The 12,533-nt window shown below is 47.9% G+C and overlaps 2 protein-coding genes across 5 annotated transcripts in view; both read left to right on the top strand.

The window, feature by feature from the left end:
* Positions 1 to 331: 331 nt before the first annotated feature.
* Positions 332 to 4,296, top strand: HNRNPDL (heterogeneous nuclear ribonucleoprotein D like). Of its 4 annotated transcripts, XR_009114495.1 has the most exons (9): positions 332 to 517; positions 808 to 976; positions 1,065 to 1,226; positions 1,480 to 1,611; positions 1,726 to 1,840; positions 2,423 to 2,590; positions 2,754 to 2,850; positions 3,233 to 3,336; positions 4,027 to 4,296. XR_009114495.1 is itself a non-coding variant. In XM_058024958.1 (8 exons), the coding sequence occupies exons 1-7, from the start codon at positions 429 to 431 to the stop codon at positions 2,822 to 2,824; spliced, it is 906 nt and encodes a 301-aa protein (XP_057880941.1). In that variant the 5' UTR covers positions 332 to 428; the 3' UTR covers positions 2,825 to 2,850; positions 4,027 to 4,296. The 4 variants fall into 4 exon arrangements, 3 of the variants coding, with proteins under 3 accessions (XP_057880941.1, XP_057880940.1, XP_057880939.1); XM_058024958.1 differs by lacking the exon at positions 3,233 to 3,336; XM_058024957.1 differs by having other exon boundaries at positions 3,233 to 4,296.
* A 1,368-nt stretch (positions 4,297 to 5,664) lies between these two features.
* The window catches only part of HNRNPD (heterogeneous nuclear ribonucleoprotein D), a 9,369-nt gene continuing 2,500 nt past the window's right edge, over positions 5,665 to 12,533 (top strand). The window contains 7 exon segments of the mRNA XM_058024706.1: positions 5,665 to 5,707; positions 5,710 to 6,130; positions 9,424 to 9,592; positions 10,371 to 10,532; positions 11,264 to 11,395; positions 12,246 to 12,345; positions 12,422 to 12,533. The exon segment at positions 12,422 to 12,533 is cut by the window's right edge and continues 35 nt beyond it. Of these exon segments, the coding sequence (XP_057880689.1) occupies positions 5,665 to 5,707; positions 5,710 to 6,130; positions 9,424 to 9,592; positions 10,371 to 10,532; positions 11,264 to 11,395; positions 12,246 to 12,345; positions 12,422 to 12,533 (1,139 nt within the window).

Here is a 12,533-nt window from a genome sequence, read left to right as displayed (position 1 = left end):
CGGCGGCGGGGAGCGCCGCGCCGGCTGTGCCCGCCCACGGGGCGCCCGCCCCGCCCCTCCCCGCCGCCGGCGGCGGAACGGGGTTTCTGGGTTACGCGTTACAACCCACCGCCGGCCGGCCCGCTGAGCCCGGCACCCGCCCGTAGCGCGGTCCCCGGTGCGGCGGTGCCCGTGCCCGCCCGGAGCCGCGGCACCGGCCCGGCCCAGCCCGCGCGATGGCGGCCGCAGGGCGGCTGCTGCAGCCCCGCCGCGAGCCGCCGGGGGCGCTGCGGCGCCGGGCGGGAGGGCGGCGCTGATTGGCTGTCGGCGCGGCTATATAAAAGAGGCGCAGGCGGTGCCCGGATCTCTTCCGCCGCCATTTTCTGCCGGGCGCAGGTCTCCGCTGTCTCCGCCGCTCGCACGAGCACCCCCGCCGCCCTCGCCCCGCCATGGAGGACGCGACCGAGATGAGCGGCGGCCAGGAGGAGTTCGCCGAGGGCTCCAAGATCAACGCGAGCAAGAACCAGCAGGACGACGGGTAGGGCCGGGGACGTGGTGGGGGGGGAGGTGCGGGGGAGTCGCGCGTCCATGTCCGCCGCCCGCCCTGCGGCTCGGGGGGGCGGCTCGGGGGCCGGGGGCAGCGCGGCCTTCCCTTCCCGCTCCATGGCCGCGCCCGCCTTTGTGTCCCGGGCGGTGACCCAGTTTCCGCGGGGCGGGGACACGGACGGGGGGGCCGAGCGGGGCCCTGACGTCAGCGGCGGCCTGTGGGGCCCGGGGGGGCTCTCCCGGCGCTCTCACCCGAACCCGTCCCCGCTTCCTTCCCTCCAGGAAAATGTTCATCGGAGGCCTCAGCTGGGACACCAGCAAAAAGGACCTGACAGAGTATCTCTCGCGCTTTGGCGAGGTTGTGGATTGCACGATCAAAACAGACCCGGTCACTGGAAGGTCGAGGGGGTTTGGGTTCGTGCTCTTCAAGGATGCTGCCAGCGTGGAGAAGGTGCGTGCTTTTCCTGCGGACCCAGGGCACGAAGCCAGCTGGTGTAGCTGTGGCGGTCTGAGACTTTGTTCCTTTGTCTGCTTTTTAGGTGTTGGAACTGAAGGAACACAAACTGGATGGCAAGTTAATAGATCCTAAAAGGGCAAAAGCGCTGAAAGGGAAGGAGCCACCCAAAAAAGTGTTTGTTGGTGGGCTGAGTCCAGATACTTCTGAAGAACAGATTAAGGAGTACTTTGGTGCTTTTGGCGAGGTATAGTATACTATATAAGAATATCTCTAATTCTCAAGTGTAGTCTTGCCTCTCTTACGAAAGAATTTGTGAGAAGGGACTTGGTCAAAACTAGAGATAGTTGAATCTATATGTTAATGATTTCATAGAACTGTAATGGTCTGATTTATAGCTGTCAAAAGTAGTCTGTAGATTCTGCACTGCCAGATAGTTCTGGTGGCATAAAAGGTTGCTTTCAGATTTCATGCATTGTTTGTATTCATTTTGATTTCAGATTGAAAACATTGAACTTCCCATGGACACAAAGACGAATGAAAGGAGAGGCTTCTGTTTTATCACATACACAGACGAAGAGCCAGTAAAGAAGTTACTAGAGAGCAGATACCACCAGATTGGTTCAGGCAAGGTAGGACAACTCTTGTTCTTAGCATGTGAAATCTATCTCTGTAGGCTTCTGTGAAAGAGACTCGCAGAATGCTCTTGGAATTCTTAGTAAGTTAATGGATTTCTCTCCTTACAGTGTGAAATCAAAGTAGCACAGCCCAAAGAGGTGTACAGGCAGCAGCAGCAGCAGCAGAAAGGAGGGAAAAGCAATTCTTCTGGTGGACGTGGAGGCGGAAGGGGGCGTGGACGGGGTGAGTATTTTCTGTGGCTCTATTAATCTAAGCACTTACCAAACACTCTGGTGTTTGTAGATATTCCAGGTTGCAAGTTGTGTGCAGATCTCATTTAAATCAAATGTGTAAAGTAGCCTGTGAGTAAGTGGTGTTTTGGTGGTTATGGTTGCTTGTTGAAGCTGAGGAATCTCTTCTTGATCTGCTTGCATTCAAGTGGTGAAGGGGCAGGGTGGATGTAGGGTGCTTCTGTGCACCCTTAGTGGTCAGTGTAGCCAGCACACTTACACTTTCACTTCAGAGGGATTCACTTAATTGGCCCAAGGGCAGGAAACTAGGAGCTGTTTGCTAAGGCGTGGGGTGGCCACTTTGCTGCACCTTCAAATGGATCAGAAGGGATCAGCTGGTACATTGAGGTTAATGCATCTCAGTCCTTGAAGGTGAAGCAGACACAAATCACACCATGCTGCGAGGCTCATCCTGTGGTGTCACTTGGGGCTCAGGCAATTACTGATTATTCTGGTATCTAGAAAGTTAGATGAAGGGGCACAGGAAAGGAGTGAAGTAAGTTTTGAAACTTACACTTGCTATGCTTGTTTTCAGGTCAGGGACAAAACTGGAACCAAGGATTTAATAACTATTACGATCAAGGCTATGGGAATTACAATAGTGCTTACAGTGACCAGAGCTACAGTGGCTATGGAGGCTACGACTACTCTGGGTACAACTATCCCAACTACGGATATGGGCCGGGATACACAGATTACAGTGGTAAGTGCCTTTGCCCTCATTGCCATAACAAGAGCAACGCTGCTCTTGGTCAGCCCATGGCTCTGAATATGGGATCCCTTGGTGTGCTGCTGTGGGGGAAGTTTCCCTCTGAGGCTGGTGCTAACGCCTGTGGGTTCTGTTTTTCCCCACATGCTCCCTGCAGGCCAACAGAGCACGTATGGGAAGGCGTCCCGTGGCGGCGGCAACCACCAAAACAACTACCAGCCCTACTAAGGCAGTACCTAGTACCTGACAAACAGGTGTGTACAGGAGCGCACGCTCCACTCCGACCATGCCTAATCTAATTTAAAGATCAATAGACAAACGAAGAGTAAAAACTTGCCTAGCATGACTTTTCCTTTAATTAAGCTTTTGTTAACTTAAAAAATACTTTTTTTTTTAAAACCAGCTTTGCCTACGTGTCTATAGATCTTTAACTTTGTAAAAGTGTGACTTTATCTTCTTTAGTACTTCAGAAAAACATAAGAGTTTTTCTGGTTTGCGTTGTGTACCAGGTGATCTAGAGGAATAATTAAACTTATTAGAAGTATTAACAGGTAAAGTACTGAAATGGGTACAACTTAAGGAAAACAAGAATGTTGTCTTCTAACTCTGACATTATACCTTGTTTGTACCCGCCAGCGGGAACTTCATTGCAGGCCGTGTGTCACCCTGACCACGTCTATCTCTGGGGTCGCACGTTGCAGGCAGAGCGCAAGGCATACACCAGAAAACGCTGTCCTGTGGTATGGTCTCTTCCAACTTCATGTACCAGCGTAAAGATTAAAGTGGAAAACTTCAGACTTTGGCTTCTTTTTTTAATCTTTTTTGGAGATTAAGTGTCTTTAACTTAAATGGTTTTTTACAGGAGTTAAAGTACATAAATGCCTTTACAGCTTAATCATTTGGTCTTCTGTTTAGTGTTGTATTTCAATTGTGGAACCTCATTTTAAATGTGCATTCTTTAAGATTTTAATGCTTGCTTTTTTCTTTTTATAGCTAATAGTGAAATCTGCAAACCAAAACGAACTTTAAAATCTGGATAAACATTAAAGATCATATGCATATGGACTGTCTGAACTAAAGTGACCTGACTTGTGTTGCACATAAGTCGTTTAGTTGTATAAGCAAATAATCAGAAAGCCTTTTGGCAGTGTTTCCAATGGAAAAAAAGTGATCCAGAGCCTGCTTGCTTGTCTAAATTGGATGGTTGCTGTTTTGGAGCAGCACCCTACATGGGCTGGATATTTATGAAAGTAAATTACTAATGGGTAACTAAACAAACCTCTTGTGTTACCGTAATAAATATGCATATGATCTTTAACAGTGAAGAAAGGAATATATAGAAGACTTAAAGCAGTTCATGAAAATGGACCTTTTAACAATCCTGTAGTAACTGCCACAGATCTGACATGCATTTTGTCTTGATTTTTTAGGTAGAGATACTGCGACAAAAAGCCATCTTGCAACGCATCGCGAGTGAATGGAGGGTGGTCTTCGTGAGAGGAAATGACTATTTTGTAAAAGACTTTTAGTGAATGACACAACTGTGTCCAACTGTACATAGCGGCCGACTAGTTTTCTTTTATGGTTTTTACTTTCTTTTTGCCATTCATGTTATGACACAATGTGGACTTGTGTTTATACAAACTTTATTTGTATAATTTCATGTTAAAAGATTCTCTAATAAATGCTTACTTAAGTGAGTGTGGAGTCTTGCTGTCACCTTTAAGTGGTGTAACTATAGTTTTACTTGGATAGAAGGCCAGCTCTCTCTGGAGATCAAGGTTACTGCGAGAACAGGTCTATACACCCCCTTCTTTCTCCTTGGAATTTGCATCACTGTGGGAAGATGGCAGAGCAGAGTCGTGTCTTGCCCTCTGCAGCAGCAAGGAGAGAATGGTCTGTGGCACAACACTGCCAGTTTGGTACATCTCAGGAGAGATCTAGAACTATAGCAGCACCTTTTCAATGCTGATGGCACTACTCTAGGAGTTAGAGCTTTTCAAGGCTTCTCAAGCACTTAAAACCTCAAGTATTCTAGAATGTAGCTTAGTTACTTTACCACACCACTTCTATTCCAAGCAGGAGATAACAAGTTCTTGAACTTCAGGATCAGCAACTATTTTCTGTACAAGTGGGGTGCTGTACTGGATCTTCTCACCTTCAGAGAACAGGTTTCCCATCTAGTGCACACTAGCGAGCAACAACTAAAAGCCTGAATGCTGGAGAAGGAACACTGCATTAGCCCAGCACATTTCTGGATTAGAGTGGTTGGGATGGGTAAAGGAGCATGTTTTGTCTGAGGCAAAAGGATTGAAGCAGTCTGCCTGAAGATTTGATGTTTTTCAGCACAAATACCTAGTCAAGCATCAAAATAAACCTTGCTTGTTAAAACTCACTGATGTCACTGACTACAAACTGAAGAATCAGCAAGAAGCCACAACAGTGTGTGAGTTCCTACACTGCATTCATGAATGTAGCTGGATCCAGCACTGCCCTCCACAGCAGCTGAGGGAGACTTGTGCCACAAGAGCATGGCTTCATTGCTCCAGGGGTTTAACACGCAAAACCCCACTAAGATCCAAGTTTTACTTCAATCTGTAATCCTTGCACTCCATGCTAGTGAAGTGCAGGCTGGAGTACGGTGTGCAGGTCTGAGCTCAGCACAAGAAAGGCCAGGGGCTCCTGCAGAGGCTCCGCTGAAGGGCCACAAACATGATGGGGGCTGGAGCTTCTCTCTCATGAGGAGAGACTGTGGGAGCTGGGCCTGTTTGGTCTGGAGAAGGCTGAAGGGGATCTCACCATGCACATCAATATCTCAAAGGCAGGTGCCAAGAGGATGGTGATTTTCAGTGCTGCCCAGTGCCAGGACAAGGAGTAATGACCACAAACTAAAACAGAAGTTCCACTTCACTATGAGGAAGGACTTCTTACGTGGAGGGTTGAGTCTCCCTCTCTGGAGCCATTCCAAACTCTCCCCGACCTGTTCCTGTGGCCCTGCCTTGGGCGGGGGGGTTGAACTGTACGATCTCCAGAGGCCCAGCCCAGCCCTATCGATTCCGTGAGTGTCCATGTCGGCCCCCCGGGCCCCGGCTGCTCCCGGGCCCGCGCCGAGCTCCCCCCGCGCTCCCTCACGGCTCCCGGGGGCGGTGTCACGTGTCCGCCCGCCGCGCTCCTTCCGGCCGCCATTTTAGGTTGGGTCGGTGGCGGCGCCATTAAAAACAGGGAGCGAGAGGAGGAGGGATCGGCGGGATCGGCGCGCTCGGCCGGGGCCGCCAGCGGGGCCGGGGCCTCGGCGGGGAGGCGGCGGCACCGGAGGTGGCCGGTGCGGGGCGGCGGCGGCGCCATGTCGGATCAGCAGTTCGCTCTGGACTCGGCGGCGGTAGCGGCTGGCGCCGGGGGCAGCGCGGCGGAGCCGGCGGAGCAGCCTGAGGGGCAGGCGGGGGCGGGGAGCACCGATGGGGGAGGCGGCGGCGGCGGCGGGGTCGAGTCGGAGGGAGCCAAGATCGACGCCAGCAAGAACGAGGAGGACGAGGGGTGAGCGGCGGGGGCGGGTTGCGGTCCCGGGCGGGGCGCGGCGCCCCCGGCCCCGCTCGCTGCCCTGTTTGTTTACTTGGCGCCTCGGCGACGTCACGGGCCGAGCGGCGGGGGCGGTGTCTGGTCCCGCGATGTGCGAACGGTGCGATGTGCCTCACACTGCAGGCCGCTTTCACTTATTTTCCTTTTTAACGATGCCTTTTCTATGAGTTAAAGTGCGGTGCGTGCGTGAGGACAGGAACTCGGTGTAGCCGAATGCGCTGGTTGCAGTTGCAGTGTTGCCCTGTGCTGCAAACATTACTGAGTGTTAGCTGAGTGCCAGAGGCACCGGGACTTCTTCCCAGCCTAAAACATGTCCCTGCTTCTTCGGAACTTGTCGGGAGGATTATGTTAGGTGGTGTCCTAACTTGAGAAGTAGGAGTTGAAAAGGCAGGAAGCTGAGGCGGGGGAGGTTCAGGTTATGCACCAGGAAAAGGTTTTTCACCTAGAGGGCGGTTGGGCAATAGAACAGGGAAGTGGTTACAGCAGCAAGTCTGACAGAGTTCCAGAAGCGCTTGGAAAATGTTCTCAGGCACATGGTGTGACTCTTGGGGTGTCCTATGCAGGGCTGGGAGTTGGACTTGATGATTCTGATAGGTCCCTTCCAGCTCAGCATGTTCTATTACTCTGTTGTATGGCGAGTAAATACAGCTTTTAATCTTTATAGGGTCTCTGCCTGGGGCAGTGTCCCTCTGTATTGCCAGTGAAATTTGTGTGCAATAAATCCAGCGACAGGACAGGCTGTTGCACTCTGCTGTCTCCTGTCGGGCCGTGAAACTCGAGCTGCAGGTCTGTTTTTGGTCAAGGCAGAAAATAACCTGGATAAAGGAGTGCTTACTGCTGTGTCCTGCTGATTCCTGCTGCAAAACCTTCCTGAGTGTCTTCCTCCTTCAGTAATAACCTGGGGTGTTGCTGAGAGAGATGTAAATAATCTGGGATAATGCAGAGAGAGAGAGAGAGAGAGAGAGCAGGAATCCCTTTTTGAGTATTTTGCTGGGATTTGCAGAAATTAAAATGGTTTTGTTACTTTTCAGCTGTTCTTAACAGCTGTAAATGCCTTTGGCGTTTGCGTGTTTGTTTTACTTATTACCCTTGAATACACAGCAATTAAAGGGTTTTCATGTGCAAACTCAAGTTCTTTTGAGGCAAGAGAGCTTAGAAAAAGTGGTCTCTAAGCCGTGCAGTGACAATGGGCAGTGATTACAGGTATCACACTCGTAGTCTGGTTCAGTCTTTTTGACCTATCAATTCTTCATGCTGCACAGGAAATAAAGTTTTTTGACAACACTTCTGGTAGTAAAGGGCAAAAAGCCGATCTGTGATACCTTGTTCAGCTAAGGTTTGAAAGCTTTCCCAGTGCACTTCTGGTAACTTATTTTGGGAAGCTGTATGTGCTGATGTGGCTTAGACCAGCCATACTGTGGGCTAGGAAATGTGTGAATTTTACAAGCTTTTGGCAGCACTGTGCCCCTGCTCCTGAATTGTGCTCATGTTTGTGGTGTAGCCCTGAGCTCAGTGTCCCTTGGAGCAGTGGTTGATGTAGGAGCAGCCGTTGTTTGCTGCTCTGTGAGTGGGCTCAGAGGTGCAGTTCCTGCGTGGAGAGATGGAAAACCTGCCAAGGCTCTTGGTGTCGAGCTCGTGGTTCTTGGTGTGCCTGTCCTTAGGAGTACAGAGCAGGGTCTGCATGTTCACATGGAGGCAGGTGCTTTGTGTAGCAAGTGTCAGTTCAGTAGTAGCTGCTGGAGCATCCCTACCCCTCCTGTGTCAGAAACACAGAAGCCCTCCACAGAACAGCAGACAAGCTAAGGGCCTTAATGATGGGTGAGCAAAGGGCAGAAAGCTCCTTTGCTGTACTGCCTGTGCTGGGGTGAGGCTGCTGGTTTACCTGGTGGGCCCTTTCCTCCATGAGGACAGTAAGAAGTCACAGCTGATAGAAGGGGCTGTTGGTGCTTGGTTGAAGGGAGATCTGGAACTAACTGGAAAAGTAGATAAAGGGATGGGGAATTGGTGCTCCTTCTTGACAGAATTGGGCACTTGCTATAAAAACATCTGAAGCTCCCGAACCCCTCATCGGCATGGATTTTGTCAGAAATGGAATGCTCTTGTTAATTCTGTGAGAGCACAGCTAAGTCAGCAGAGCTAGTTCAAAGGAGCAGCTTTTGATTTGAGGCAGTTTGAGCTGTGGAGGTACAGTGCTCTTTCACATGATTGGCAGCAATGTTTGTGCGTGGGAAGTGGAAAGGTTGGAAACATGAGACAGTGGTTTTTCAGGTTTTCTGATAACTGTGTCTGATTGTGAAATAAGTTAGGACAGTGAAGACAGGCTAAGCTTTGTAGAAAGTGCTTTTATAGATCATCATGGATCATATTTTTTGGTTACAACTCAAAGTAAAATCTTCTTTATCAGTATTAGAAGAGATCATCTCAAATCAAATCCTCTTTTGAATGGGTTCCTAAGCCCTATGCCTAATAACCTGGAATGTTTCATTTGTGGGTATACTGGCTTGATTTTTCATATTTTAAAATTTTGGGATTTTATGCCTTACTAACATGCTGGGATGATCATGATTTGATTCTAAGCTTCCAGTGTGCTTTTGAAAATACAGGTTATGAATTATGTGCTGTACACATAATTCATATCTGCCCAGCAGCACTGGTGCTGTAGAAATACTGGAATGACATTCTCTTGATGGTAATGGATTATGCCAGGTGTTTATATAAAGTTTTTGTGAGGAAAGAACTTCTGACCATCCAATACTTTGCTTTTTCATAATGGCTTTCTGGGGAAGGGGACTTGACTAAATTTATTTTAATTTATTAATTTGGGCATATGTCCAGTCCAGACTGGTAGATAAATGCTTCTGTTTTAACCACACTTCCTTACAAATCTAATCTGCCTGCATGTGTTTCAGTTTGTGGAGGCTCCACAGATAACTGGATGGAATTGAACGTGTGATGGGGATGTGAAGGAGTAGTAAATTATCTTTTTGTCACTACTACTAGTGGTTTCTTGGGACAGCAGAGTAAGCAGCTGCAGGAGAAGACAGTGAAAAATGTTTGTTTATGTGAAAATCTTTATCTGTCCTGGCCAGACTCACTTAAGCAAGTTGTCAAAAAGTGCAGGCCCGTGTGTGTAGTGCTATGACTGATAAAATCCTGCCAGCTCCATGCATTAGGGCATTGGGCTCATAAAGCTTGGCAGTGCAGGATTTTGGGTAACACACATTTACAGATTGACCAACTTGCCTTAACAGGAAAATGTTCATTGGTGGCCTTAGCTGGGACACCACGAAGAAGGATCTGAAGGACTACTTCTCCAAGTTTGGTGAAGTTGTGGACTGCACTCTCAAGTTGGACCCCATCACTGGGAGATCGAGAGGCTTTGGCTTTGTGCTCTTCAAAGAGTCGGAGAGCGTGGATAAGGTAGGATTGAAGTACTGAAACATGTTCAAATTCAGGTGTCAGAGATAAAGCACTCACTAGGGTGACTGTAGGCGTTGTTCTTGCATCTCCTGCTAAAGATGATTCAGGGGTGCAGTATGTTTCATGTGCTTGTGAAAATGCTTTCTTTTATGAACCATCTTACTCATGATGCTGTGTCCAGGACCAGCAGTGATTCCTGAGGTATGTATGGATTTGGGCATTTACAGGTTCTGCAAGCCAGGGGACTTGGGCACTTGAAAAATGTCTGCTGCCTGCTGCCGTGAAAGCAGCAATTGCAAAGAACTTCTGGTCCTGTAGCTGTACTGTAGGACTTCTGTAGTACAGCTCTGCTACAATCCAGAGCTGCACCATGAATCCCTAGAGTACGGCCAATAGCTTTGATACATTTAAGCTCTGTCCAAGCAAAAATTAGTTGTTAGCTTTTCTAAAATGCTGTGGATGCAGCACACAGAAATGTTTTCACCTCGTGACCTTTGTGATATCTAAAGTACAGATTTTTTACTTCATAAGGTTTGAGGATGAGAAGAGTAACACCACTTTTTGAGAGGTGTTACACTCTTGCTTCTGCTGGGTAATAAGTGGTTCCAGTTGTCAGAACTGTCAGTGGATAGTGATCAAAAATCACAGAACTTTGTTTTTGTGCAACAACTTAATGGTGTTATCCAAGTATTGAAATTGAATCAATTTTGGTCTTACTCAAAACATCAGTGAAGTATTTAGCTTGAACTGTGTAAAACTCTGTTTTAATTATCCTCAGGTCATGGACCAGAAAGAACACAAGCTGAATGGAAAGGTCATTGATCCAAAAAGAGCTAAAGCCATGAAAACAAAAGAACCTGTTAAAAAGATTTTTGTTGGGGGCTTATCTCCAGACACACCTGAGGAGAAAATCCGGGAATACTTTGGAGCTTTTGGTGAGGTATGTGGTGAAACAAACTGCTTTTATTTGTGGAACCTGTTCTGTGTTCACAAATGTATTAATAGAAAACATTCCCCACGTGCAGCTGCATGGATGCTAATGTAAAGCTAATGTAAGCTTTATGGCCATGGTAGTTCCATGTGTGTTAGTGGTCAGAATGTTGATGTTCAGTTACAGGCTCTGAGTTGAGCAGCCTGGTTTGATGGAAGGGGGAGCTGGGATAAATCGGAGAGGGAGGCAGTGTTTAGAGCAGGATGCTTTGGTCAGTGAGATGCTCTTCAGCCCCCCAGCTCATCTCCTGTAGCACAGATTGAGACATTTTGGCCTAAATTCTGTACAACTGTGTAGTCTCTGTCCCCAGTTTTTGGTGGTGCAGACAAGCTAAGTATCATGGAAGTTTTTAAAAGCTGGTCTTGTATGAGCTTGCTACAGCTGCTGCTCCCCTATTGGTTATCAGATGGTGCCAGCTTCAGGTCATAACTGTTCAGGCAGCTTGGCTGCTACATATGTGCCCTGTTCCAAACTTACAGATAGTTTACTCTGGACTAAAGACTTTAACTACTGTTTGCCTGGGAAGTCCCATGTGCTGTAGGTACAGAGAACTTTGACTCTGTATTTGTCATATTGTCATATTCAAATCTAAGTAATTTCAGTAACAGTATGACCTGTTAGAAGGATTTTGCAGTGACATGAATGGCAGGATAAAAGGTAAAATCACTGTCTTCCACCAGGTCGAATCCATAGAGCTCCCCATGGACAACAAAACTAACAAGAGGCGTGGATTTTGCTTCATTACTTTCAAGGAGGAGGAACCAGTGAAGAAAATAATGGAGAAGAAATACCACAATGTTGGGCTTAGTAAAGTAGGTGGATTTTTTTCCTAGACAAACTGAACTGTGACAGTAGAGGGAATTACATTACCAGTGGCATCTGTTTGGGGATAATTGTCTGCCAGTACCTACCTGTAAGCATTATTTGTCACATGTAGGCATTGGGCCTGTGAAGTATTTATGTAGGTGACTGCTACCCTAGTTTCTGAGCTGAGGGGTTTCAGGTGTGGTTTGTACTGCACCCCCATGGGGAGAGGGCTGGACCCCAGCACCCTTTCCATGGTGCAGCTCCCACATTCTCCAGCAGCATGGGCAGAGTGCTGTGTCACTGCTCTGCTCTATCAGGCAGCCCCACGTTTCCTGGTAGCTGGATCTTTGTGTGTGTGTTTGTTGTTAACAGCAAATGTCAGTTTGTCTTAGAGAGCTTCCAAAACTGAAATGAAATGGGAAGTTAGGCTTCCCTATTAGAAGTTGCAATTCTTTTCAGAAACATGGTTGAATTTCTAGCTGGTAGCATATACTCAAATTGTAGCTGGACTGGTACTTGCACAAATATGTGGTGGAAGCTTCAGAACAGAGTTGAGTTGAGTTTAGCATGTTGGCCAAACTCAAGTTTGGTTTCACTTTTCCCAAATGAACAGGCCTCAGAAGTTTAGTTCAAAGGGAAAAGAGAGAGGCTACAAAGAAATAAGCATTCCTTTCAGAATGGGTTCTACAGTGTCTCACAACTGTTCTCAAGTTAGACAGTGTAAGCCATCCATTTTTGCAGGGAGGGCACCAGGGTCACCAAATCCAGTTTTCTGCTTACTGTTCTGTAAGTTTAAGAGTGATGTTTGGGGGTTATCTTTGCTGATTGAATCTCATTCTAACTTTTCATTTCCAGTGTGAAATAAAAGTAGCCATGTCAAAGGAACAGTACCAGCAGCAGCAGCAGTGGGGAAGTCGGGGAGGATTTGTTGGAAGAGCTCGAGGGAGAGGTGGAGGTAAGCTTGTATTGCTGCAGTGTTGGATGGTGAGGGAATAGCCTGAATAAAAATAATTCTGAGCTTTGTGTTGCAGGCCCCAGTCAAAGCTGGAACCAGGGATACAGCAACTACTGGAATCAGGGGTATGGGAACTATGGTTACAACAGCCAAGGCTATGGTGGTTATGGAGGCTACGACTACACTGG

This window comes from Melospiza georgiana, chromosome 5, assembly GCF_028018845.1.
Source record: "Melospiza georgiana isolate bMelGeo1 chromosome 5, bMelGeo1.pri, whole genome shotgun sequence".
NCBI classification, from domain to species: Eukaryota; Metazoa; Chordata; class Aves; order Passeriformes; family Passerellidae; genus Melospiza; species Melospiza georgiana.
This window is presented reverse-complemented; position numbering and strand designations above follow the sequence as displayed.